This window comes from Lampetra planeri, chromosome 64 (genome assembly GCF_965212315.1).
Source record: "Lampetra planeri chromosome 64, kcLamPlan1.2.h2, whole genome shotgun sequence".
Classification (NCBI taxonomy): Eukaryota; Metazoa; Chordata; class Hyperoartia; order Petromyzontiformes; family Petromyzontidae; genus Lampetra; species Lampetra planeri.
In genome coordinates this window covers 3909956-3933568 of record NC_136170.1, presented here as the reverse complement: position 1 = coordinate 3933568, position 23613 = coordinate 3909956, and the positions used below count along the sequence as shown (strand labels likewise).

Sequence of the window (23613 nt, the reverse complement as noted above, 5' to 3'; positions counted from 1 at the left end):
GCCTGGTATACAGGAGGTCGGGGGTTTGATCCCTACCCTGACGCCTGCTGCTGTATATTTGGAGTCTGCGTCTCTCTCTCTCTCATCATCATCACGGTGGCTAGGAGATGTTAACTACCACGCCTGGTATACAGGTGGTCGTGGGTTCGATCACAACCCTGACGCCTGCTGTATATTTTGAGTTTGTGTGTCTCTCTCTCTCCCTATGGTCCCGTGGGTTTTTTCTCCGGCTCCTCTGGTTTTTTTCCCCTCCACATTTGGAAACATGTATGGAGATTATTTTGATCATTGTGCTGCTATAAATGTTCAATTGATGGGTAACTTTGTTGAGCTATTATTTTTGGTGGCCAGGTCGCTTCTGAAAAATAAGTGAATACCTCAGTGGGCTTTGCCTGGTAAGGATGGAGATGGTTTAGTGTTGTGTTTGTCTGTGTCTGGGTGATTTGTTTACCTGTCTTGTACTTTTCACTCCTATCGTGTTCGTGTGCTGTGTTTCTTGTTGTTGTAACGTTCTTAGCCCGTGCTCTTTCTAGACATCTGCGACAAAAAAGTTTTATAGCTCATCGGATTCCTCCTGCAGGAAAATTAAAGATTCGGATTAACTAAATGGCTATTTTTGTTAATATATTTTACCCGGTGTAAGGCCCCACTCAGCTGACACAATCCACGCGACCACGGGGAGAGAGAAACACGTAAACTCCAAATATACAGCAGGCGTCAGGGTCGGGACCGAACCCACCATGACCTCCTGTATACCAGGCGAGGGAGTTGTACGTAAGTTGTTCACATCTCGCCACCGTGGGAGATGTGAACAACTTACGCACAACATACACATCCTCCTATAGGAACTTCCCAATATTTGTCTTCGCGGATGTTGTTTGTTAAACTATAAAAAAACTAATGTATAATTTAATTTACCAGGTGTAGTGAGTCACTTTGGAGACACTAATAGTAGGAGGCACATACGTTGTTTATTCTACATTTAAACACTTCTGTTCACACACAGGATAACTACAAACGAGGAGACGAAGACGTAGAGGTAGCACGACAGGTCCATTCCAAACGACAGCCTCGATCCAGCCTCGGGACTTCCCTTTTATGCCCCCAACATGGCTTGGCTCCGCCCTCACCCACGCCTCCTTTTGGAACCTACTAGAAGGTTCCCCTCTGTCACCTTTGCCCTAAATCCCTTACCCCGGCCTATCACGTGCCCTGTCAGCAGGCCAGGCTGCTGCTACGTCCTCAGATGCCCTCTCTCTGCCAGCAACCAGCGCTACGCACCCTAGTAAGCCATATTATGGCATTGCATGCATGCTCTGCTAGCAGATCGGCTGCGACACCCACAATTCCCCTCTCTGTCAGCAACCAGCGCTACGCACCGTAGTGACCCATTGTACGTCGCTACTCAGGTAAGGGCCCCACTGAGCTATACGACTCTTTTTCAGAAGTGACCTGGCCACAAATGATGGCCCAACGAAGTGGCTTATCATGTGAAAATGTATATCAGCCAAATAAACGCGTGACTTTTATTCTAAACATGGAGAGAGAAACCGGAAGACGCAGTGAAAAATCCACGCGACCACGGGGAGAGAGAGAGAGAGACGCGCAGACTCCAAATATAGACCAGGCGTAGTGAGGGTCAGGATCGAACCCACGACCTCCTGTATACCGGGCGAGATAGTTAACACCTCCTAGCCACCGTGATGATGATGAGAGAGAGACGCAAACTCCAAATATACAGCAGGCGTAGTGAGGGTCGGGATCGAACCCATGAACTCCCTGTACAGCAGACAAGGGAGCGAACATCTCCTAGCCACCGTGGCGAGATGGTAACATACATACAACATACATACAACATACAAAGCCTCTTTTCGGAACTTCCCAGTGTGTCTCTCTGCGGATGTTGTTTGTTGACGATGGAGATGAGAAGGAGGAGAATAACATGAATAGGTTTGTTCGTAAATAGAGCATTCCAGGGACACTTTGCCCTATATTTTGGATAGCCATTCGTTTTCTGGACAAATGTATACGTGTCACAATAAGACATTTGTCTCTGCTATTCACAACCCAATTACGTTTGCTGAAGGATTGTTACTCACCTATCAGAGCAGGAATGGATTTCTTTTCTCGCGTGAGTTTAATGTTAATGCCCGTGACTCATGTATAGGACCAACCTCCTTTAAATCCGGTCGTGGGGTTTTCGATCATCCTCTCTCCGTATTGATGAGCTCTCCCACCATTTGCGAACGCGAGATTTGTATTGTCTATTCTATACAAAACAATTGCACCCGTTCGCGCTAAATAAATCCGAGGCTTTTCACCTCAAAAAAAAGAGAAGGAGGAGGACGAACGGAGGAGGGAGGAGGAAGATGACGAGGAGGCTGCTGGGACGTACGCCCCAGTTGACTGCACGCCAGGCGGACTTGGCACGAGGCATCACAGACACGTCACAGACACGTCACAGAGACGTCACAGAGACGTCACAGAGGCGACGGCGCTCCGAGGAGGCTGCGGCAGAGTTCGGCGACGGGCACCCAGCGGGGGGGGGGTGGCGGAGTCTCAAGTCCAAGATCGGCGGAGTAAATCATCAGCGAGAAGAGAGGCAGAGGGAGACGGATAGAAAAAGAGAGGCAGATACAGAGAGAGAGGCAGAGACAGAGACAGAGAAATACAGAGGGAGAGAAAGAGAGAGAGAGACAGACAGAGATACAGAGAGGGACAGAGACGCAGAGAGAGAGAGAAAAAGAGAGATACCGGCGCTGGTGGAGGTGGTGGCGACTTTCTCCGTCTGTTTCCACACGACCGCCTTTGACACCGGATCTGGCGAATACAGATCAAGGTCACGCGAAGATCTCTTTGAGGTGTGTGTCTGTGTGTGTCTAGGTGTGTGTGTCTCTGTGTGTGTCTGTGTGTGTGTCTGTGTGTGTGTCTGTGTGTGTGTCTAGGTGTGTGTCTAGGTGTGTGTCTAGGTGTGTGTCTGTGTGTGTGTCTAGGTGCGTGTCTGTGTGTGTGTTTAGGTGTGTCTAGGTGTGTGTCTAGGTGTGTGTCTAGGTGTGCGTCTAGGTGTTTCCCTGTGTGTGTCTAGGTGTGTGTCTGTGTGTGTGTCTAGGTGTGTGTCTGGGTGTGTGTCTAGGTGTGTGTCTGTGTGTGTGTCTAGGTGTGTGTGTATGCGTGTCTCTAGGTGTGTGTGTTTGTGTGTGTGTCTAGGTGTGTGTCTGTGTGTGTGTTTAGGTGTGTCTAGGTGTGTGTCTAGGTGTGTGTCTAGGTGTGCGTCTAGGTGTTTCTCTGTGTGTGTCTAGGTGTGTGTCTGTGTGTGTGTGTAGGTGTGTGTCTAGGTGTGTGTCTAGGTGTGTGTCTGTGTGTGTGTCTAGGTGTGTGTCTAGGTGTGTGTCTAGGTGTGTGTCTAGGTGTGTGTCTAGGTGTGTGTCTGTGTGTGTGTCTAGGTGTGTGTGTCTAGGTGTGTTTCTGGGTGTGTGTCTGTGTGTGTCTAGGGGTGTGTCTAGATGTGTGTCTAGGTGTGTGTCTGTGTGTGTGTCTAGGTGTGTGTCTGTGTGTGTTTAGGTGTGTCTAGGTGTGTGTCTAGGTGTGTGTCTAGGTGTGCGTCTAGGTGTTTCTCTGTGTGTGTCTAGGTGTGTGTCTGTGTGTGTGTCTAGGTGTGTGTCTAGGTGTGTGTCTAGGTGTGTGTCTAGGTGTGTGTCTGTGTGTGTGTCTAGGTGTGTGTCTAGGTGTGTGTCTAGGTGTGTGTCTAGGTGTGTGTCTGTGTGTGTGTCTAGGTGTGTGTGTCTAGGTGTGTTTCTGGGTGTGTGTCTGTGTGTGTCTAGGGGTGTGTCTAGATGTGTGTCTAGGTGTGTGTCTAGGTGTGTGTCTAGGTGTGCGTCTAGGTGTTTCTCTGTGTGTGTCTAGGTGTGTGTCTGTGTGTGTGTCTAGGTGTGTGTCTAGGTGTGTGTCTAGGTGTGTGTCTAGGTGTGTGTCTGTGTGTGTGTCTAGGTGTGTGTCTAGGTGTGTGTCTAGGTGTGTGTCTAGGTGTGTGTCTGTGTGTGTGTCTAGGTGTGTGTGTCTAGGTGTGTTTCTGGGTGTGTGTCTGTGTGTGTCTAGGGGTGTGTCTAGATGTGTGTCTAGGTGTGTGTCTGTGTGTGTGTCTAGGTGTGTGTCTAGGTGTGTGTCTGTGTGTGTGTCTAGGTATGTGTCTGTGTGTGTGTGTCTAGGTGTGTGTCTAGGTGTATGTCTAGGTGTGTGTCTGTGTGTGTGTCTCTGTGTGTGTCTAGGTGTGTGTCTAGGTGTGTGTGTCTAGGTGTGATTCTAGGTGTGTGTCTAGGTGTGTGTCTAGGTGTGTGTTTAGGTGTGTGTCTAGGTGTGTGTCTGTGTGTGTGTCTAGGTGTGTGTCTGTGTGTGTGTCTAGGTGTGTGTCTGTGTGTGTGTCTAGGTGTGTGTCTGTGTGTGTGTCTAGGTGTGTGTCTGTGTGTGTGTCTGTGTGTGTGTCTAGGTGTGTGTCTGTGTGTGTGTCTAGGTGTGTGTGTCTAGGTGTGTGTCTAGGTGTGTGTCTAGGTGTGTGTCTAGGTGTGTGTGTCTAGGTGTGTGTGTCTAGGTGTGTGTCTAGGTGTGTGTCTAGGTGTGTGTCTGTATCTAGGTGTGTGTATGTGTGTGTGTCTAGGGGTGTGTAGGTGTGTGTTTGTGTGTGTCTAGGTGTGTGTCTGTGTGTGTGTCTAGGTGTGTGTCTAGATGTGTGTCTAGGTGTGTGTAGGTGTGTGTCTGTGTGTGTCTAGGTGTGTGTCTGTGTGTGTGTCTAGGTGTGTGTCTAGGTGTGTGTCTAGGTGTGTGTCTGTGTGTTTGTCTAGGTGTGTGTCTGTGTGTGTGTCTAGGTGTGTGTCTAGGTGTGTGTCTAGGTGTGTGTCTAGGTGTGTGTTTAGGTGTGTGTCTGTGTGTGTGTCTAGGTGTGTGTCTGTGTGTGTGTGTCTAGGTGTGTGTCTGTGTGTGTCTAGGTGTGTGTCTAGGTGTGTGTCTGTGTGTGTCTAGGTGTGTGTGTGTGTAGGTGTGTGTCTAGGTGTGTGTCTGTGTGTGTGTCTGGGTGTGTGTCTGTATGTGTGTCTAGGTGTGTGTCTAGGTGTGTGTCTAGGTGTATGTCTGCGTGTGTGTATTGGGAGCGGTGGTGCAGCGGTTAGCGCTACGCTGCGCTACGAACCCGGCGACCCGAGTTCGATTTTCGCTCACGGCCAACATCAGTGACGATTTACTGAACAGGTCCTGGGTCTCCCCTAGGTCGACTCAGCCTCAAATAAGTACCTGTTACAGTGTGTAGTAAACATCGCCACTGGGGAGAGACAAAGGCGGCCGGGCGTGGATGCTGGCCACCCCTTCGTGCGCTGTACCGGCCTTCCTAGGTGCTGCCCGCTAACAGCACTTGCCCCCGACAGTCTGTTAAAGGCTATACAGGGGACCTTTGTCTCCCTCTCCTTACTCTCTCTCTCTCTCTTGATCATCATCGGCTGTGGTGACGTCTTTCATTAAAACAAACAACAAAGTTGGTTCGGGCGATGACGGCGCCCCAACCTCGTTGAGTTCGTCGCGAGGTTGAGTTGTGGTGGAGGTCATTGACTTCATCATGGAACATCGTCGTCTTCATCAATCACCATCATCGTCTTCATCAATCATCATCCTCCTCATCCTCTTCATCATCATCGTCTTCATCATCCTCATCGTCTTCATCAATCACCATCATCGTCTTCATCAATCATCATCATCAATCATCATCATCAATCATCATCCTCCTCATCCTCTTCATCATCATCGTCTTCATCATCATCATCATCATCGTCTTCAACATCCTCATGCTCATCGTCTTCATTATCGTTTTCATCAATCATCATCGTCTTCATTATCGTCTTCATCATCATCATCGTCTTCATCATCAATCATCATCATCATCGTCTTCATCAATCATCATCTTCATCATCATCGTCTTCATCATCATCATCGTCTTCATCATCATCATCATCGTCTTCATCATCATCATCGTCTTCATCAATCATCATCTTCCTCATCATCGTCTTCATCATCATCATCTTCATCATCATCATCGTCTTCATTATCATCATCGTCTTCATTATCATCGTCTTCATCATCATCGTCTTCATCATCATCAACATCGTCTTCATCATCAGCATCGTCTTCATCATCACCATCATCATCGTCTTCATCATCATCATCATCGTCTTCATCAATCATCATCATCATCATCGTCTTCATCATCATCATCATCGTCTTCATCAATCATCATCATCATCATCGTCTTGATCAATCATCATCATGCTCATCGTCTTCATCAATCATCATCGTCGTCGTCCGTATCATCGTCTGTATGTTTGTATGTTTGTATGTATGTTGAACTTCTTTCGCACTCTACGTAGTCAATCATGCTAATCGGAGATATTGTGGGCGCGCCGCGGTAGGCTAGGAGATGTTGACTACCTCGCCTGGTATGCATGAGGTCGTGGGTTCGATACCGATCCTGACGCCTGCTGTGTGTTTAGAGTCTGCATGTCTCTCTCTCATCATCATCACAGTGTCTAGGGCAGGGGTCTGCAACCTTTAAGACATAAAGAGCCACTTGGACCCGTTTCCGAAGGAAAAAATAAACTGGGAGCCGCAAAACCATTGCAACATTTAAAACAAATATAACACTGCATATATTGTTTCTTACCTTATTGCTATATACAGGATCGTGCAGTCAGCTGTCAATCTGAATAAAAAAAGGACTTTTTCACTTAACAATGTAAAATATATTTTTGCAAATTAATAGCTAAATTACCTGGTTAATGGGATTTTTGCTCCTGAACCTCAGTGCACAGTGTCTGCACATCAGGGCTGTAAGACGTCACCTTCATTTTCACACAGGCTTGCAAGCTGTCATCTGTGAGGCGTGATCGATGTTTGTTTTTAATATAGTTCATGTTGGAGAAGACCTGCTCACATACATATGTGGAGCCGAAGATCGACAGGACTCCAAATGCATACTTTTTCATGTTTATATAAGTGTTGGGGATGGCATTCCATGTTTCGAATACAAGTTTGTCCTGTTTGGGAAGGTTTTCAATATTACTCCATTTATGATTCTGAGCCAGAATGGCCTTCTGACGGGCAACATCCTCAAGAGTAGCGGTCAAGCATTTGAACTTGGACACCCATATATCTTTGTCGGCTATATCGGCCAGTTCCATCTCAAGATCAGGTTGACTTACACCTGCAAATGCAGTCATATTCAATAGGGATGGATCGATCGCCAGGGGAGTGACAGGGAAGGATAATGTCGTTTTTTCCTCTCTGAACTCACAGAATCGTTTCCCAAACGAACTTTGCATTGTGGTGATTGCAGACTTGAAATATTCCAAATTTATCGTATCATGACTTTGTTTGAACTCTCTCAAAGAGGGAAAGTGAGACAGTGTACCTCTCTGTAAATCTTTGACAAACACTGTCAACTTGCGCTCGAATGCCAAAACCTCCTCCAGCATGTGCAGGGCTGTGCCTCCTTTCCCCTGAAGGGTTGTATTTAGCGTGTTTAGATGTGCTGTCATGTCTACCATAAAATGTAATTTTTCCAGCCACTCTGGCTGTTCCAGCTCAGCAAAGGTGAGCTCTTTGCTGCCCAGGAAGGTTTTTACTTCTTCCAAACATGTGACAAAGCAACGGCAACGTTATTGCCTGTCACCGGGCGGGCAGTGTGGAGCGGAGCGGCGACCTGTCAGCAGCGGCAACGCCAGAGCAGGTGTCACAGTGCGCCTCCTCCCCTCGCTAGCATCCGCCCCGGAGCCGCGGTCAAGGTTCAAAAGAGCCGCATGCGGCTCCGGAGCCGCAGGTTGCCGACCCCTGGTCTAGGGGATGTTAACCACATACTCTTTGGTGTTTTCAGTAAAGTCACGTAGGTGAAAACAAAAAAAATAAAACAACTAAATTCAATAACGACGTTTCGGAAGCAACACAAGCATCCGTCATCAGGTGTGACTGCTCCAGCAAAATTACTGTAGCGTATGAAGAGAGATTTTTAGAGCCACGTGTTTATATAGGGTGCTAGGAGGGGGAGGGGCCAAGGGGTCGGGGGGGGGGGGCATGCGGCAGGCCGTGTGGCGTCGCGGGCGGTTGGGCAGGGGATTAGCTGAGTTAAGCCGATAGATAAACATCTTTTTTCTTTGTGATTCCAGGGTATGGGAGGGTGAGTGTGAGTATTGTGACTGTACGACGAAAGTTTTAATTTAGTTGTTTTATTTTTATTTTATTTTGTTTTCATCTACGTGACTTTACCGGACAAAAACAAAGAGTATGGATCCTTGCAGTCACCAAAACTTCAAATCTAGATGTTAACTACCTCGCGTCTCTCTCTCGTCATGATCATCACGATGGCTAGGAGATGTTAACTACCTCGCCTGGTATACAGGAGGTCGTGGGTTCGATCTCGACCCTGACGCCTGCTGCTATATATTTGGAGTATGCGTCTCTCTCTCTCTCATTATCATCACGGTGGCTAGGAGATGTTAACTACCTCGCCTGGTACATAGGTGGTCGTGGGTTCGATCCCGACCCTGACGCCTGCTGCTGTATATTTGGAGTCTGCGTCTCTCTCTCATCATCATCATCACGATGGCTAGGATATGTTAACTACCTCGCCTGGTATACAGGAGGTCGTGGGTTCGATCTCGACCCTGACGCCTGCAGCTGTATATTTGGAGTCTGCGTCTCTCTCTCTCTCATTATCATCACGGTGGCTAGGAGATGTTAACTACCTCGCCTGGTATACAGGAGGTCGTGGGTTCTACCCCGACCCTGACGCCTGCTGCTGCTGCTACTGCTGCTGCTACTGCTGCTGCTACTGCTGCTGCTACCGCTGCTGCTGTTGCTGCTCCTGCTGCTGCTGCTACTGCTGCTCCTGCTGCTGCTACTACTGCTGCTGCTGCTCCTGCTGCTACTGCTGCTGCTCCTGCTGCTGCTGCTGCTGCTGCTGCTCCTGCTGCTGCTACTGCTGCTACTGCTGCTGCTACTGCTGCTCCAGCTGCTGCTGCTGCTCCTGCTGCTACTGTTGCTGCTACTGCTACTGCTGCTGCTCCTGCTGCTGCTACTGCTGCTGCTACTGCTGTTACTTCTGCTGCTGCTACTGCTGCTCCTGCTGCTGCTGCTGCTGCTACTGCTGCTCCTGCTGCTGCTGCTGCTGCTACTACTGCTACTGCTGTTGCTGCTACTACTCCTGATGCTGCTGCTCCTGCTGCTCCTGCTGCTGCTACTACTGCTGCTCCTGCTGCTGCTGATACTGCTGCTCCTCCAGCTGTTGCTCCTGCTGCTACTGTTGCTGCTACTGCTGCTGCTGTTGCTGCTCCTGCTGCTGCTACTGCTGCTACTGCTGCTGCTACTGCTGCTACTGCTGCTCCTGCTGCTGCTGCTACTGCTGCTACTGCTGTTTCTACTGCTGCTACTGCTGCTGCTACTGCTGCTCCTGCTGCTGCTGCTGCTCCTGCTGCTACTGTTGCTGCTACTGCTGCTCCTGCTGCTGCTGCTGCTCCTGCTGCTACTGCTGCTGCTACTGCTGCTGCTGCTCCTGCTGCTGCTGCTGCTACTGCTGCTCCTGCTGCTGCTACTGCTGCTGCTGCTACTGCTACTGCTGCTCCTGCTGCTACTGCTGCTGCTACTGCTGCTACTGCTGCTGCTGCTACTGTTGCTACTGCTGCTGCTGCTACTGCTGCTCCTGCTGCTACTGCTGCTGCTGCTACTGCTGCTCCTGCTGCTGCTACTGCTGCTGCGTGTTTGGAGACTCGGGCTTGTTCGGGGCCGCCTGCGGCGCCCCTCGCAACCATTTAGGCCTTTGGCGAGGAAAGTTACAGAAAAGATTGCACACGAACAACGCATTCACGCAAGCACCCGATGCTCCGTTTTGAAGTTTTTAAAATGAATGTTTTGAATTAGATAATTTAATTTCTTCATTAAAAGCTTATTTAATTTGACATCGGGAAAACTTAATTGAAAAGGACATTTCGTGTGAATTTCCTCTCGTCGTTAAGTAGATGACCTTGCTGGGGGTTCGGTTCGATGCGGACTTTCACATGTTTGGGATTGCGGGATCGAGATAAGGCGACATAGATCTGGCCGTGCGAGAAGACCGCCGTCTGCAGATCGATTCCAATCGAACGTCTGTCCCTGCGCCTCCGTCGTTCATGCACGGGGCGCGTTGGTTTGCAGCGCCCCCCGCAGGAAAACGACGGGAAGTGCAGCGTTCATCACAGATAGATAAAGTTGTGCGCTTATATAAGAGTATTTATATTGTATTTCATTATGTATTATGTGATAGCGTGTACGGGGATAATAGGAAATTGTCGTTGTAGCAAAACATCGCAAAACAAATGGCAAAGTCGTGTCGGTGGGGGCCTTGTCGGTTCTGCGAATCAACACCGAATCGCCTCGTTCTCTCATCATAGATAAAGTTGCGCGCTTATATTTGGAGATTGCGTCTCTCTCTCTCCATGGTCGCTTGGATTGTTCTCAAGTTCCTCCGGTTATTGTATCCACATGTAGAATCAACGCTTGTTGATAATATTTGGCTGCTATAGATTTCCACGTTATGATGATGATGAGCCCCCAATTCGTTGAGCTATCATATGTGGCCAAGTTGCTTCTGAAAAAGAATTACAAAGCTCAGTGGAGCCTTGCCTGGCAAAATAAAAAATAGCTTAGTTTAGTTTATGTACATCTTCACAATAGCATCACGTGTGCCATCATTATCGTCAGTATCGCCGGTGTAATCATCGCTATCTTCATCTGTGTAATCATCGGTATCATCATTATAAGTATCATCTGTGTGATCATCAGTAGCATCATCCGTATTATCATAATCAGCATCTGTATAATCAGTAGTAGCATAAGCATATTTAATAATCTGTATCTTCTTCATCGTCATCTGTATAATCAGTATCGTCAGCTCTAACACATTCCTGCGGAGGGAGCTGGTAGGAACGTTGGGTTGCTCGGTCAATGGGCAGGGTCAACGGCGGCGTGGTGTATTCCGCAATATGCCCGACTGTGAGGGCGGGCACAAGCCGGCGTGAGTAGGTTAAACGTTGAGTTTTATAAGGGCACCACGGGGTGACCAGCCCCTCCCCACCCAGCCCCACCCCTCCCACCCCACCCAGCCCCACCCACTCCACCCAGCCCCTCCCCACCCTTCCCTCCCCTCCCCACCCTCCCCACCCAGCCCCTCCCCACCCTCCCCTCTCCACCCAGCCTCACCCCTCCAATTTTTGGATTCACGACGGACGGACACAATAATCCCCTGTGGGCTGGTGTAACCAGGAGGTTCCTACCAGTATAATCATCTATTAGTCTGCCATCACGATCCCTCCCACCACTCTCCTCTCTCATCTCTCCACCATCTCTATATCTCTCCCACCTCTCCCCTTCATCTCCTCTCTCTCGCTCTCCCATCTCTCTCCCCTCCCTCTCTCTCCCATATATCAGTCTCCAATCATTATTTATCCCTCACTCATCTCTCTCCCCATCTTGTTCTCCCCCTCCGTCTCGTTCTCGCCACTCTCTCTGGCTGTCCCATCTCTCCCTCCCTCTCTCTCCCATCTCTCTCTCGCATCTTCCCCCCTCTCTCTTTATCCCCACCCCCTCCTCGCTCTCCGTACGATCAGAGGAAACAAGAAGATGCTCGGTGTAGTCGGCACTTTGCTTCATTCATCATTTAGTTTTTTTTATGCTTTGCTTTATGTAACCTCCCCCCCCCCCACTTTTAAATGAAATATTTCACAAAACATTTCACGCTCTGCTCTCCTTACCCCCCTCTCTCTCTCTACCCCCCTCTCCTCGAGAGGATATTAAGTAATCTGCCCGTATATGGTTTGATTTCAAACTAAACGGTAGAGATGATCTCATGTGGTGTCTGACGTAAGCAATGAATGTTACATCATCCAAACAAAGCCCCATACATGGTGGTGGTCCCCATGCTCATTGGGTGACCGGTAAGGGCGCAGCCCCGCAATTGCTGGGCCCACGCCACTGCTGTCAGAAGGAAGAGGGGAGCTCCGGAGAGGCCCTGTGGAGAGAAGTTTCACCCAACTCTTGCACGTTGCCCGGATGTAAAACTAAGATTTTTAAATGTATGTTTTACCAGTTGTAAGGCCCTACTAAGCTGTGTAGCTGTTCTTCAGAAGCTACACAGGCTAGATCACAAATTATTGCAGCTCAACAAAGTGGGCTTACCATCATCATGACCACCACCACCACGTGGGGAATTTATAGCAGCAGATGCGGAGGGAGAAAAAACCGGAGGACCCGGAGAAAAATCCACGCGGCCACGGGGAAAGAGAGAGACGCAGACTCCAAATATACAGCAGCAGGCGTCAGGGTCGGGATCGAACCCACGACCACCTATGTACCAGGCGAGGTAGTTAACATCTCCTAGCCACCGTGATGATGATGAGAGAGAGAGACGCAAACTCCAAATATACAGCAGCAGGCGTCAGGGTCGGGATCGAACCCACGACCTCCTGTGTACCAGGCGAGGTAGTTAACATCTTCTAGCCACCGTCACCTCTTGGAAGAGATTATCCGCACTTTACCCCAGCGCATACACCGTATAGCAAACCAATAGCACCACATTTCACATGCAAATATATGTAGTGTGTTTTATACAGAGGCTCACACAATGTAGTTGGAGGCAATACTTTTAATAAACACAACCCTTACAACTCGGGTTCTATAGCTAGCTGTCTATCTGTTCGCTATGTACGTGCGCGTTAGTGTAGCGAACGGGCCAGCCGGCACACAGCTGCCTGACACACGATGTCAGGCGACACTCAACCCACGAACGAGGAGCGACGAGCGAAGACGAAGAGACGCGGGATTCCAGGCCGATCCCCACAACGGACCCCGATCCCAGTCAGGGCTCCCCCTTCATCCCCTGGGCGTGGGCTCGCCCCGCCCCCCGCCCCCTGATGCATCAAGTTCGGAGCCCCCGGCTACCAGTCACGTGTCCCCGGCTCCCAGTCACGTGTCCCTCCATTACCCGGCGCTCAGCAGCACGTGTGAAATCGCGGCTGGCGCTGACCATAGAGAGACAACATTTCATGTCACTACAGATATGTAGTGATATGTAGTGATATGTAGTGACATGGGGGATGTCACTGTGTGATGTTCCTACGTCGCGGGCAGCACTGGGTGGGTTGCTGCGTGAGGCCGGCTCTAGCACGGCGCGGCGTGCGACGCGCCGTCATCGCGTGCACCCCGTAGGCGGGTGTCGTGCCGGCCCTAGTGGGGCTTGGTGCGGGCTCCCACCGGGGGGAGCGGGAGAGTGTCAGCCCAGGGGCAAGGCTGCCTCGGGCCATAGCACTCTGGTCGACCCCGTAGACACGTGATCTGGAGTGTCCACAGAGAAGGCCCCAGGTGGGGGGGGGGGGGCTAGGGGGTGATCACGTGTCCAGGGAGAGCTCTGAAGGGGGATCGAGAGGAAGCTGGAAGGCTCGAGAAGGTGGGCGGGGCAGCCCCGACCTGGAGGATAAAAGGCGGGTCCCTGAGAGGGACGGGGTCGCTGCATTCTACAAGTTGAAGCTCCACGTCCACCAGCTGCAGCTCCACGTCTACAAGCTGGAAGCTCTACGTCCTACGAGGCATCAACACGTGGTGGGGGACCCGAGTGAGGGTCTGACCCTTCGTAGCTGTAACTCCTCAGTATGGCGTAGTTAGCTGGGTGGTCACCACCCTGGGCTGTATCTGGTGAAGGGGCAGTTACCCCCTTTGTGTGAACGGGTTGATGTTACAATAAAAGTGTTGCCTCTAAAGTTGGACTCACTACAGATAGAGACTTCAATAAGTAACTTCTCCATTCAGCCAATAGAGACACCCATAACTACACCCCCCCCCCTTCTCTCTCTTTCCTCTCTCCCTTTTAGGTGAAGTATGGCAAGACGCCCGGCTGGCCTGGTGATGACGATGCTGCTGATGATGCTGATGATTGCGAACCAGACGGGAGACTCAGCAGCTATCCCTGGAGCTGAGCGGTAACGTGCGAACACAACAAAGATAAAGATCCCCCGTGTAGCCTCACCAGACTATTGGGGCAAGTGCTATTAGCGAGAATCAGTACCTATGAAAGCCAGACAAAGATCCCCCGTGTAGCCTGAACAAACTGTTGGGGTAAGTGCTGTTAGCGAGGAGCAGCACCTATGAAGGGCGGCACTGCAACACACGGAGGTGGATGGCCAACACTACGCCCGGCCGCCTTTCTATCACCAGTTGCGACGTTTTACACACCGCACAGGGTACTTATTCGAGGCTGAGTCGACCTATGGGAGGTCCAAAACCGGTTCAGATATTCGTCACTGATGTTGGCCGTGAACGGGAATTTAACTCGTGTCACTGGATTCTAAGCGCAGCGCGCTAACCACTGCGCCACCCCTCCCACGAACACACAAAGACAACGATCCCCGTATAGCCTGGATAGAATGTTTGGGGCAAGTGCTGTTAGCGAGCACCTCCGCGCCGGAGCACGGCACGGCACACGAGGGGGGATGGGTGGCCATCACCACGCCCGGCCGCCTTTGTCTCCCCAGTGGCGATGTTTGCACACAACACCTGGTACTCACTTGAGGCTGAGTCGACCTAGGGGAGGCGCAAGACTGGTTCAGATAATCGTCACCGGTGTTGGTGGCCGTGAGTGGGAATCGAACTTCTGGTCGCCGGGTTCGTAGCGCAGCGTGGCGCTCACAAAGATCGCCCGTGGGGCCTCCAACGGACTGCTGGGGCAAGCGCTGGGAGCGAGCGACGCTCGTGAAGTTCTAAGTGTTTGCGCCATTCGTCATTGTCACGAGCATGCAGGCCATTGTGTGCCGGCATTGAGGTCCCAAATTTGTCATATCATTGTGGGTTTTTTTTTAAATGACACCGACATTTCACTCAGTTGGGGATTGTGCCACACGCAGGGCAGCATTTCAAGGCCGCCCTCAGTCACTCTGGTGAACGGGACTCTACCCTGGTCTCTTGAATTCTCACAACCGGTTAAACAAAATAAACGTTAACTCATTCAATCATTGCCGCACTCAATCATTTACCCACCCAGCCACTCATTCACTCACCCACCATCTCACTCAACTCATTCACCCGACCACCCACCATTTATCTCGCCCACTAACTCACCCACCCACTCACTCATTCAGTCGCCCACCATCTCACTCAGCCATTAACTCACTCACCCACCATCTCTCTCACCCACCATCTCTCTCACCCACCCATGCATTCACTCACCCACCATCTCACGCAGGCACTATCGCACTCAATTCATTCTCCCACCCACCATCTCTCTCACCCACCCACTCATTCACCCACCCACCATCTCACTCAACTCATTCACCCATTCCCATCTCTCTGACCCACTAACTCATCCACCCACCCACTCATTTACCCACCCACCATCTCTCTCACCCACTAACCCACCCACCCACTCTGTCTACCACCCACTCATTCACCCACCATCTCACTCAGCCACCATCTCACTCACCCACTAACTCACCCACCCACTCACCCACCCACTCATTCACTCACCCACCATCTCCATCACCCACCGACTCATTCACCCACCCACCATCTCACTCACCCACTAACTCACCCACCCACCCACGCATTCACTAACCCACCATCTCACTCACTCACCCACTAACTCACCCACCCACCCATTCATTCACCTACTCTTGCATGTGAGACGATCCTGGTACCTTGATTTCTCTCCCATGCGTCTGTGTGCGACTGTTATTGTGGTTGTTGTTGATGTTTTCTTGTGGTTGTTGATGTTTTCTCGTGGTTGTTGTTGATGTTTATTTGTGGTTGTTGTTGTGGTTGATGTGGTTGTTGTGGTTGTTGTTGTTCAGGCCACAGAGACACGTGGACGGGATGTTTACGAGCGAGCTGAGCCGCCTACAGAGCGCTCGGCTCGTCCAGAAATACGCGATGGACATCATGAGGATGAGACCCGAGTGAGACTCCCCTCCCTGGTCAAGGCTCACACACTCACACACTCACACTCACTCACACACACTCACAACTCACACACTCACAGCTCACACACACACACTCACAGCTCACACACTCACTCACTCACATACACACTCACTCACTCACACACTCACAGCTCACACACTCACACACTCACAGCTCACACACTCACATCTCACACACTCACACACTCACATCTCACACATTCACATCTCACACACTCACACACTCAACAACAACCGCCATTCGCCACTAAGTGGTGGTGACGTCACCACGACGCTTGTGCCAGGCCAAGTGCACCTTGAGGCCACGTGAAGTGTCGAACGCCCGCTGGCAGGAGGTTACGGGGCAGACCCAGCAGGTGCCACGGGTCGACTGACCGAGATGACCGAGATGACTGGCTGATGCACCACCTGTGTCCCCTACTGTACCAACTTGCTGTGCTTTAGCCACCCGGCGCTCCGCTCGTTGTTGTGAGCGTCGCTCCTCCGCCCTCCGTTGTTGTTGGAGGGCGACTGCCTCCAACTGCCCAGTAGCGTCCTTCACGAGCCTCCTCCACTGAGGCCGATCTTGACACCGCTGGTACCAGTCATCGGCAAGTCCACTCAGCTCCACGTCCTGCTGTACCACATCACTCCATCTCTTCTCTAGCCCGTGCCGCGCCCGTTTAGCCCCCTCGATCCGGCCGAACAAAAGCTGTTTAGGCATGCGGTAGCTGGGCATGCGGGCTACATGACCCAGCCAACGCAGCCTTGCCCGCCGGAGGAGCTCACCGATGGGACTTTGCCCAGATCTTTCAAGGATTTGTGAGCTCCTCACACAATCCAGCCTGGTTAAACCCAGGATGGATCGTAGGCAGGCCAGCCTAAATGTTTCCAACCGGCGAAGATGCTCCATTAGGGGGGTCCACGTTTCGCAAGCGTAGAGAAGGGAGGGAATGACTGTGGCCGAGAAGACCTGAAGCTTCGTGCGGAGCGACAGACCAGGTAGCTTCCACACAGCGTTACGCAGCCGATGAAAAGATATTGCCGCTCGACTGATTCGGAGTGAGACCTCTGCTGATAAACTGGAGCCGGTCATAAGCACACTGCCCAGGTATGGGAAACTCTCCACTCACACACTCACTCACACACTCACAGCTCACACACTCACACACATCTCACACTCACTCACACACTCACACACTCACATCTCACACACACACACTCACACACTCACATCTCACACACTCACACACTCACAGCTCACACACTCAGCTCACACACTCACAGCTCTCACACTCACAGCTCACACACTCAATCACTCACAGCTCACGCACTCCTCCTCCGTCTCTCTGCTGTTTGTTTTCCTCCACACAGAAAGGGCATGGACGATGATGAGGATGAGGAGGAGCTTCTGGGCCACGCGGCACGAAGGGGGGAAGGGGGGGGCTGGAAGGGTGGGGGCCAGGTGCCCCCACGGACAGACGTGGTACTCAACGATGAGCCCAGCCGAGACGGGTAAGCGGACAAAGATCCCACGTGTAGCCTTAGGGGCCGTCCATAAATGACGTCACGCACTTAGGGGGGGTCAGGCATTTGTGACGATGTGTGACGAGGGAGGGGGTGGGTTTGAGAAATGTGACGTCACATGAAAATGCGCAACTTTAAATGTTTCCTCCTACAACATCCAGAGTGCAGCGCCACATTAGAGACGCACTACAATGACAATAGTTTAAAGCGATTTGAAGCATGTTTTATTTTTTGGGGGCGGGGGGGGAAGAGCTTTGTGGCGTCATATTTGAGGGGGGGGTGGGCTGACTTTTTGTGACGCCGTGTGACGAGGGGGGGGGGTCAAAAATCGTCAAAAATCGCGTGACGTCATTTATGGATGGCCCCTTACAAGACTAGGGGCGAGTGCGGTTAGCGAGCAGCAGCACCGATGAAGGCCGGAACGCCACACGAGGGGAGGGGGGGGCAGCACCACGCCCGGGTACTCATTTGAGGCCGAGTCGACCTAGGGGAAGAGGCCCAGGGACCGGTTCAGATAATCGTCACCAGTTGTTGCTGACCGTGAGGCGTGAATGGAGCCTCGGTCATGGACGGGTGCTATGCGCAGCGGCGCGCTAACCACTGCACCACCACTCCACTAACACCCCCACCGTCCCCCCCCCACCGTGTCCCCCCCACCGTGTCCCCCCCCCCCCCCCCACCGTCCCCCCCCCCCCACCGTGTCCCCCCCCCACAGGGATTTTGTGGCGGTATTTGTCGACGGCTTTTCCCGCCACGTGCTCCCCTCGCTCGAGGGGCGTCACCCGGGAGATGCCGACCCGCTCCGCGGGGCGGGTGAGGCTGCGGCGCCCGGGGAAACCACCCCCGCCACGCGGGCCCACGTGGTAGAGTCCCAAACAAAATAAAAAGTCACCACAGCTTCCGCTTTCAACTTAACCACCACCAACCACCACCACCAATCACCAACCACCACCACCACCAACCACCACCAATCACCACCAACCACCACCACCAACCACCAACCACCACCACCACCAACCACCACCAATCACCAACCACCACCAATAACCAACCACCATCACCACCAATCACCAACCACCAACCAACACCAATCACCAACCACCACCACCAACCACCACCACCAACCACCACCAACCACCATCACCAATCACCAACCACCACCAATCACACACCACCACCAATCACAAACCACCACCACCACCACCACCACCAATCACCAACCACCAACCACAACCAAATACCACCACCAACCAACACCAATCACCAACCACCACCAATAACCAACCACCACCACCAACCACCACCAATCACCAACCACCACCACCAACCACAACCAAATACCACCACCAACCAACACCAATCACCAACCACCACCAATCACCAACCACCACCACCAACCACCACCAACCACCACCAATCACCAACCACCACCACCAATCACCAACCACCACCAATCACCACCAACCACCACCACTACCAATTACAAACCACCACCAATCACCAACCACCACCAATCACCACCAACCACCACCAACCCACCACCAATCACCAACCACCACCACCAATCACCAACCACCACCAATCACCACCAACCACCACCACCAATCACAAACCACCACCAATCACACACCACCACCAATCACCAACCACCAATCACCACCACCACCACCAACCACCACCAATCACTACCACCAATCACCACCACCAATCACCACCAATCACTACTACAAATCACCACCACCAACCACCACCATCAAAAGTTTTGTCACAAAGGTCACGGATGTTACGGGGTGGGGGAGGAGGATAAGAGGGGTCGTCGTCAAGACGAATCGTTAATTCAAATTTAGTCTCCACTCTTGATGATGATTTACATTTTGGTGGAGGGGTGAAATAGCGTTAGGCGGAAAGTTTCGTGAGCATGGCGCTGTTGTTGGAAGCAGTCGCGGCAGAGAGAGAGGGACTCTAGGTGATCCAGGCGGCCGCGGCTCTCGCCCGGCACGCGACGAGGTGGTGGCAGGAGCTACACGGGTGACACGGCATCTTCGGTGAAATCGCCGTACACCGGTGGTCATCTTAAACATTGTTTATGTTTGATGTTAATAAACACACAGGGGGTTGATGAAACGACGTAATTTGAAACTGCACGTGCCCCTTGCTTAATTTGTGTTTTTTGATGATTTACCTTCTTATTCTATGGTTCTTTTGGTAAAGTCACGTAGATAGAAAAAATAATAATCATTAAATAATAGAATGAAGTGAATACAAATATCACGACGTTTAGATCGCAACACAAGTGGTCGTCATCAGAAACAAGGAGGTTAGCCTCTGAGGGCAAGCTGATTATGAAGGTTTAGAGATGGACCGCCTGTTAAGTGATTTGGTCGTTAAGCGAGGTAGAGGAAATGAACGGTTAAAAGCTTACTTCGTTCCGATAGCATCGAAAGTGACCCCCTTTCACCCAAAAAAACGTACTATATAATATTTACATTAATGGCTATCAATACATAATTATACTCACAACATTATTAATACACACAATTATATAGTGGTTACATCTTAATTTTAGAACTTTCGTGACTGCAGGAATTATTATTTGGTTCTTTCGGTTAAGTCACGTCTAATCAGTTTTAAGGACAATGCATATATTATCATAGTGTGTTTTTGTTTGCATTTGACTGCAAGTATTGTGGTTATCCTTGTAAAAAGGTTTCAGTTTTGTTGCCAGAAAAAAAAGGGGAAAACCCTATTAATATATTTTGGTACTGGCAAAGGAGGTCTAATGATGGTTAACCACTGTATTAATTAATATTTACTGTACCTACGACAGCCCATTGTTAACAGGGGAATGGTCAGTAAGTTAACACATTGGGCTCTAGAGGCCCGTCGTTAAGCGATTATTCGTTAACAGTGGTGTTCGGTAACAGGGGTTCTACTCTATACTACTTTACACTACAATACTATACACTACACTCACATACACTACACTAATATACACTACTATACACTACACTAATATACTACGTTATTATACACTCCTATACACTACAATACTATACACTACACTAATATACACTACACTAATATACACTCCTATACACTACAATACTATACACTACTATACACTACACTCACATACACTACACTAATATACTACGTTATTATACACTCCTATACACTACAATACTATACACTGCACTAATATACACTACACTACTTAACACTACACTACTATACACTACACTACTATACACTACACTATACACTACACATTGGGCTCTATGGAATTCCATCGTTAAGCGTTAGTCGTTAACAGGGGTGTTCGTTAAAGGGGGTTCGACTGTATAGGTATAAATTATGTTTAGGTTAAGGAAATTTACTTTGTTAATGTACAAAAAAAAATGTGTCGTAAAGAATGCGTTGATCTTGCTTCATTACAAAAGTCCAAACACACTCATTCACCTAAAAAGGTGCGCAAAATGTGTAGTTTCTGCTTTAAGGTTGCAACAACACGGCGCTTCCCTTTGTCTGCCATCGCACAGTTTCGTAAAGTTAAAAATCACAAAAAATAAAAGATCGGAGGGATTGCTCAAAGTGAAGCACAGCCGACGATCTCGATTGTTACTCTTTCGATTCAGAACGGATACGAAATGATCGTCGACCGATCGACCAATCGATGATGATGCGCATCCTCAGTGATGATCATTATTAGAATAAACTATTTTTTTAATAATAAAAATGCTTTATTTGAATAAAATATTTTCCTGGCTCCCGCTCAGCAGAAGACTCTGGCTCCACTCAGTGGATGACAGCAGTAGAGCCACAGCCAATGAGACATCAATCAAACCCCACCCCACTATTGTAAAGATACTGCAACCACTGTACTGTAGAGGCGATCACGTCGCATTAATCGGAGTACACACATATTTTGTTCGGTTTAAGCACGTGATTTGTCGTAAACATTTCCAAGACTAACAACGCATCACTGTTTTTAGATTCTTATTTTGGTCTAAAGGGAAAATCTACGAGTTGTTAATTTATGTCAAAATTTTAGCGTGCGTGGTTAATCCACAAATCGTTAAATGGCGCACGCGGATAATCGAGTGTCAACTATACTTCAATTAGCTGCTTGCGTGAAATCGTTTTTCTTTTTTTTTTATAATTGTAGGCGTTTTATCATTTAAAACTAAATTTAAAACGAATTTCATTTTACCAGATAAGGCCCCATTGATCTTTGTAGTTCTTTCGCAGAAGCGACCTGGCTATCACAAATAATATCCCAATGAAGTGGCTTATCATCACGCGGAAATGTATAACAGCAGGCATAATACGCTAAACGCGTGATATTGATTCTAAATCTGGAGGGAAAAACCGGAGAAAAATCCACGCCACCACGGGGAGAGAAAGCGAGAAACACGCAAACTCCAAATACACAGCAGCAGGCATCGTCAGGGTCTGGATTGAACCCACGGCCTCCTGTATACCAGGCGAGGTAGTTAACATCTCCTAGCCACCGTGATGATGATGAGAGGGAGAGAGACATACAAACTCCAAATATACAGCAGCAGGAATTGCCATGGTCGGGATCGAACCCATGACCTCCTGTATATCAGGCGAGGGAGTTAACATCTCCCAGCCACCATGGCGTGCGCCGAGACCGGGTTTGTGATGATAATCGCGGTCTTGGGACATTTTAGTGGAATAATTTTCGTGACCGAACGTTGAACCTCTTTCTCATTAGGTAGATAGGTAACAGGCTTCTTGGCCAACACGTCCCAATACTGAAAACATTGAATCGCAAATAAATTTCATTTGGGATCACGCAAACTCGTTTCTTTAGAAGTGTTACATGTTGTTGTTGTTGTGTTTAGTTTGTTGTCCTTCTCCCCCGGCACGTACGGTGGTGCGAAAGAAGTTCAATGTACACACACGCAATCTGCTTTACACTACACACTACACTACTTAAGAGCACACTATACACGACACTATACATTACACTACACAATACACTGCTACACTATACACTATTACACACTACACGACTATACACTACACTACTATACACTACACTATACACTACACTATACACTACACAATACACTACACTATAACACTACACCACTCTACTACATTGAGAACTCAATTCTTTAGAACTGCTACTTGTTGTTGTGGTGTTTAGTTTGTTGTCCTTCCCCCTGGGCACCTCCGACTGCGCGTGGTTTGGCTACGTATGGTGGTACGAAATAAATCCAACGTACACACATACAAACCACTATACACTACACTACTATAGACTACACAACTAGACAATATGTAGTGACATCGCGGGATGTCACTGTGCAATGCCGGCCCTAGAGAGGCACGCCGTGCGGTGTCGCGACATCGCGGACACCACGAGGATGTGGGTACAGTACCGGCCATAGATGGGTTCGATGAGCGCTGATCGATAGCGCTGGATGACATCACGCTTGGCGTGCAAAGCCAGCCCTAGAGGATCGGGTGTGAGTAGGCCTCGACAAGGTAAGGTAAAAGTTAAAAGGTAAAAGCAACGAGCTTACCTTTACCCTACCTTTTATCCTTACCCCATACAAATTACCCGATTACAGGGTAATTACTGGGGAACTACTACACATGAACAAGGTTTATAACGGTAAATGCCAGGTAGAGCGCTTTAATCATATATAATACTCTCGATTATTCCAATTTTACACGCTTTCTTTTAACTCACTCTGTCGTTGTTGTCGTTATTGTTGTCGTTATTGTTGTTGTATCCTCAAATCTTGAAACTCAAGTTTAAACCACTTCCAAATGTCGTATCGACTGCAAACTTGGTATACTTATGTCATACTGATGACAATACTATATTCTATCATTAAATATATATATATATTTTTAAACAATATTTTGTATATGTTATGTTTCGGCTTGGGTATAATTGTCCACGGTCAACTCACGTTGGCTGTAAATCACCACGGTCCCTTACATTATGGCAAGCTTTGGGGCCACTTCCTGGAGTCGTGGAGTTCTGGCATTACTCTTACATTTCATAAAAGCGTGTTTTTAATCAAGTTTTTAAAAATATTAC

At 49.5% G+C, this 23613-nt stretch overlaps 1 protein-coding gene across 1 annotated transcript; it reads left to right on the top strand.

Moving 5' to 3' along the window:
• The first annotated feature begins 2585 nt into the window (after nt 1–2585).
• LOC144737066 (uncharacterized) lies at nt 2586–22355 on the top strand. The gene is made up of 5 exons (XM_078619718.1): nt 2586–2861; nt 13926–14033; nt 15897–16001; nt 17379–17519; nt 18247–22355. The coding sequence occupies exons 2-5, from the start codon at nt 13933–13935 to the stop codon at nt 18413–18415; spliced, it is 516 nt and encodes a 171-aa protein (XP_078475844.1). The 5' UTR covers nt 2586–2861; nt 13926–13932; the 3' UTR covers nt 18416–22355.
• The last annotated feature ends 1258 nt before the right edge of the window (nt 22356–23613 follow it).